The following is a 4975-nucleotide window of genomic DNA, read 5'->3' as shown; positions in this document are numbered from 1 at the left end:
CTCATGGCGATGGCTTCTCTTGTGGCAGAGCACAGGCACTAGGTGCAAGGGCTTCAGTAGTTGTGGCACGTGGGCTCCGCAGTTGTGGCACGAGGGCTTCGGTAGTTGTGGCACGCAGGCTCAGTAGTTGCAGCTCACGGGCTCTAGAGCGCAGGCTCAGTAGTTGTGGCGCACGGGCTTCGTTGCTCTGCGGCATGTGGGATCTTCCCGGACCCGGGCTCCAACCCGTGTCCCCTGCATTGGCAGGCAGATTTTTAATCACTGTGCCACCAGGGAAGTCCCTAATCATACACTTTAAATGGGTGAATTCATGTTGCGTGAACTACATCTCAGTAAAGCTGTTCCAGAAAAGGGGAGCAGTGGCTCTCCAATCCAGCAGCCAGCCAGGCTCGGGGAGCCCAGCGGAGGGCGCTGAGGTGGCTCAGGCCTGGATGCTCCTGGGACCCAGTAAGAGATGGAGGAAGAACCCCGGCCCCTGGTCTGAGCTGTCAGGCAGGCTGTGGCAGGTTTACAGCCGCTCCAACCGAAGCCCCCAAAGTAGGCGGTGCCCCAGGGTGGCCAAGCAGGGACAGGCAAGGTGTGGGAGGGGCCTTCCAGGGTAGGGGCTGCTCGAGGCCCGGGGCATGTGTGGTGGCGAGCTTCCCTGCCTGCTCCCTCCAGCAGGGCCCACTCCGCTGCTGCCTAGAGAAAGCAGGTGGTCAGATCTGGCTGGCCCTCTGGACAGTCACCGCCGACTTGACAGAGATCACACAGCAACAGTCTGTTTGTTTATTGTGGAGTATTTTACATGCAAGATCCCAAACTAGACAGACATGTCTGGAAGGAGAGCCCGTGGGTGGACAGACGCTCTGGTGTCGCTGACTCCCCTCTAGAGACAGGAGTCTGCCGGCAGAGACGGTGACGGACCACCAGGCTGGGGGACGCCAGACAACAAACCTGAGAACCCTCACAAGTCAAGTGCAAACTCGAGGAAATAAATATCCACCCCACCCCACCCCCTTCCTCCAGGAGTGCCTGGAGAGACGCAGTGAGACTCCGGGGTTGACAGCTGTTCCCAGGGTGCCCCAGGGACAGCACGGGCTGGAGCAGGGCATTGGGAGAGGCGGGGGCCACCGGACGTCTTCTGGGTGCACACGCTCAGCCCGTCTCTGCCCATGTTGGGGATGGGGGAGGGGCCCGGCCCTGGCGGCAGCCAGTGCAGAGCACCGCCGCCCTCCACGGTGCTTCCCCTTCGCCAGCCCACAGCCCCCTCGGACCCTCCGGAAGGCTGGGCTGGACTGAGTTAGAAGCGTGCAGAGGCAAGCGGGGCTGTGGCAGCAGGAAGGGACGGGAAGAGACGAGTCTGGGCGTCTGCTGCCACCGGTCCCCTCTCCCCACTGGGGCCTTGAGGGAAGGCCCAGGCCTCACGCCTCCCCAGGCCCCTTGCTCTGGACCCTGGGTAAGGAGGGAGAGGGCAGCGAGCCAAGGCAGCGTGGCCCAGGGCAGACAGCACGGTCGCTCACACTGAGGGGGCTGACAGAGAGACAGGAAGACAGACGGCCACCTTGCCCTCTGGCCCGGCCAGCGACGAGCCGCTGCAGCTCCGCGGCCATTGTCCCGCGCGTGCTCATAAGCCAGCTGCTCACGTGTCACCTGGGCCGGTTGGCCTGCACGGTGCCTGGGGGTCCCGGGCAGGGGCCGCTCTGGGGCAGGCTGGCCAAAGGCCCGCCAGCGCCCGGGTCACACTGCACTTAGTGCCATTAGCTGCTGCCCACTGGCCAGGAAGGCAGGAGGAGAGGGTTAGTTTTCACATCTCAGCACACAACACAGGAAAGGTTAAACACATCCCCAAGAAAATATCTTGACAAAATAAATATTTTAACCTATAATCAGGTATAATTAGTGCTTATAAGGAATCCCAGCAATAATGTAGTGTAATTAAGTACATACTGTATCTTTGATGTCTAACACTGGTGGAGAGGCTGCTGGCTCGGGGGGTCCCACTCCCCAGGGCGGAAGGCTCTGGCCAGCTTCCCTTCCTGAGCGCCGTGCCCCCCAGGCGGAAGGGAGCCAGTGGGAGGGGCCCAGGGCGCCTAGGGCTCAGGACAGGAAGGGTAGAGCAGCACCGCCCCGGGCACCTGCTTCCCAGGCCGGCCTACGTCTGGGGCAGGCTGCTGTGACCTGATGGGCGAGCAGAGGGTCAGCTCCAGCTGGGACGGCCAGTGAGGCCACCACCACCCGCCGCCCTGGCGGCCCCACCCCTCTCAGCTGTGCCTGGCTAAGCAGCTGGAGCTGGGGGGCGGCTTTGCGGGGGCCTCCCTGGGCAGGTACGTCTCCACTTCACTCTCCATCGGGAGACCCCTGGGCTCCCTGCTTCGCCGGGTGGGAGGCCGGCTCCTCCCTCAGCGGACGCTGGGCCTGGCTGCTGCAACTCCCGTTGGACTGACCACCTGAGGCCCACTGTCCCCCGCCCCCACACAGACACGCTCCCCAGGCTGCGCCCAAGGCCCGGGGATACCAGCTAGGGTTGCCAGGGACAACCGGGCCACCCAGCCACCTTCTGTGCAGCTCAAGTCGGCCAACTTCACACGCTCAGCATCCACGCCGGCCTCGGGGCCTCGCCCTTGGAAACGCCGAGGAGAGGGGTGCAGCTGTCTGAGGGTCGGGGCTGGGCGGGGTGCAGGCAGGCTGGCCCAGCTCCGTGGTGGGGACTTCCTGAGCGCCCTCTGAGGAACTGGAGTGTGACAGCCCCAGCCGGACCCCAGGCCTCCTCTCCAGAGGAAGCTGAAGGGTGCCAAGCTGGGTGAGGGTGCCAGGCTGGGTGTGGGTCCCAGACGGGCAGCACCCCGCTTTCCCCCACACCTGCTCCTGCCGGTGCCCCGCACAGCCCTCCAGCCCTGTCCTAAACGCTCCCGCTGGAGCCCACGGCGGCACTGATCCCGGCCTGTGTCAGGCCCGGCCTCTTCTCCCTGCTTGGGCTGCCAGGTGGGAAGGGCTGACCACACCGCGGGCCAGGCCCACCAGGTGGCCCGGCCAGGCCTTGCCCCGACGCCCAGGCAGCGCGTGCTGGAACGCTGACCTGGACCAGGGCTCACAGGCTGGCGGAAGCCGCGGCAGCAGTGCGTTCGCTCTTCTGGGCCACAGCACAGGGCGGCTCAGGCTGGACCGGGCTTGGGCCGAGCGGCTAGTGCCCTGCCCACGGCCCGAGATACCAGCAAGGACCCAAGACAGGAGTGGGTGTCAGCAGCCCCTCCTAGGTTGCTTGGGCACCGGGTCTGGGGTGGGAGGAGATCAGACTTCAGGACAGTCTGCAGGGGAGGCTGAGGCCCCGCCCAGTAAAGTGCAGGGGCCTTCGGTCACTGGGATCTCGCCTGGGGTGCAACACCGCCTGCTGCTGGGCCCTGGAGGCGGAGGCGTGGAGGCTGCCCCAGACCAGGCCGAAACACATTCACCAACGTGCAAAGCTCTCCCAAGCTGGCCAGAGCCAGCCCTCACTGTGCAGGCCCCTCCACAGGTGGGGCGGCCACAGGACCTGTGGTGCACAGGGGCAGCTTGGAGACAGTAGTGTTATCTCTGCAAGAGCTGACCGGCCAGGGTTGCCAGCTGCCCTCCTGACAGCCCATGGCTCTGCCCACACCAGGAGCATGCAGGCCCGCGGGGGACCCCTTGGTCCCAGGCTCGGCTACTGAGCCAGGTTGGACGTGGGTCTGGGCTAGCAGCTGAGTATGAAGAAAGGGTCAAGCAGATGGCAGGTGAGAGACGCCACCCGTGGGCATCCACAGAGCCTTCTAAAGTTCCGACACTCATCAGGCAGCAGCAGTCCGGGGAGGGCGACCAAGCCCGCAGGTGCAGACCTGCCCTTTCTGGGGCACAGAGGGTCACGGGAGGGCAGGAGAGGCCCGCTGAGCTGGGCAGGGGCACGCCGGGCAAGGGGCTGGGGCCTGAGCCCCTTCTCTGTGTGCAGGTGACCAGAGGAACTGCTCAGGAACAGACCCAAAGGGACTGCCCTGCCTGGTGCTGGACCAGCTGTGGGCTCTTCCTGGGAAGAAACAGGCAGAGGGAGCTGGTGGGCAGGAAGAGCAGAAGTTGAGGGGCTGTGGCTACAGCAACGCTGTCCCGCCGCCCACAGAGAGGGTGGCTAAAGCTGGTCCTGACTAGCGGGAGGCCTGGGAGCAAACACAGTGGCGTTTCCATGGAGACACAGCAGCGCAGGACCAGGTGGGGGCTGGGGATGGGAAGAGTGGCCAGTGCCTGGTGTGGATCGGGGGAGCTAGAGGTGACCTGCCGTGGGGGGGCCCAACCACAGGACAGCTCACAGGGCAAAGAGGGCGTCCTCTGACTGCTCCGGCTTCTTCCGGCTGGAGGGATTTGAGGCCGGGGCCGGAGCCTCCGCTGGGGGAGAGGGGAGGTTGGGAACCATTTCGGCAGCTTTGGCCCTTTCTTCAAGGAATTTATCGAACTCTACAACACAAAACAAGGCCGGCCGGGATTGGTAAGGGCTCAGCTGCATTGAGGCTCCAACAGCCACGCCCACCTGCTCCCCACAGAGCACCGCCCCCTTTCCTCCTCCGCCATCACCAGGGCAAGCGGGAAGCCTGCCACAAGCCGGCGAGGTGGGGGGTGGGGGGCTGGGAGGTGCCAGTTAGGATTCCTGCCCCACCACTGACTTGGAGCTTTTCCATCATGCAGATCAGCATAGAAGGCAGGGCAGAGGGAGCTGGAGGAGTGAGTTCCTCCTTGAACTTGGCAGGGAAACCCCCCCACACCCACCAAGCAGGGCTCTGTGCCTGCAGAGGGCCCAGCTGTGCGGCCACAGGGTGCCAGGCCCAGGGGTTCCCTGCGTGCCCTGCTGACTGCATGGCACGTGTCTTGCTTCAGCTGCACTGGGCATCTGGCGGGAGCAAACTGGTCAGCAGCGCGGGCAACTGCGCCTACTGTTCACCAGCTGCAGCGCCTCCCGCATCAGCACAAGGCCTGGCAGGGACACAGCCCGGGA

At 64.8% G+C, this 4975-nt stretch overlaps 1 protein-coding gene across 6 annotated transcripts in view; it reads right to left on the bottom strand.

Annotated features, from left to right (window-relative positions):
* Positions 1–754: 754 nt before the first annotated feature.
* Positions 755–4975, bottom strand: part of TOM1L2 (target of myb1 like 2 membrane trafficking protein) — an 82729-nt gene continuing 78508 nt past the window's right edge. For 3 of the 6 annotated variants that reach the window (XM_024752224.1, XM_024752246.1, XM_024752275.1), the window contains one exon: positions 755–4440. In XM_024752224.1, coding sequence (XP_024607992.1) covers positions 4292–4440 — 149 coding nt within the window. In that variant the 3' untranslated portion in view covers positions 755–4291. The remainder of the gene's footprint in view (positions 4441–4975) is intronic. The other 3 variants (XR_003004073.1, XR_003004072.1, XR_003004074.1) reach the window with 3 other exon arrangements.

Source organism: Neophocaena asiaeorientalis, unplaced genomic scaffold (genome assembly GCF_003031525.2).
Source record: "Neophocaena asiaeorientalis asiaeorientalis breed wild unplaced genomic scaffold, Neophocaena_asiaeorientalis_V1.1 scaffold540, whole genome shotgun sequence".
Taxonomy (NCBI): Eukaryota; Metazoa; Chordata; class Mammalia; order Artiodactyla; family Phocoenidae; genus Neophocaena; species Neophocaena asiaeorientalis.
This window is presented reverse-complemented; position numbering and strand designations above follow the sequence as displayed.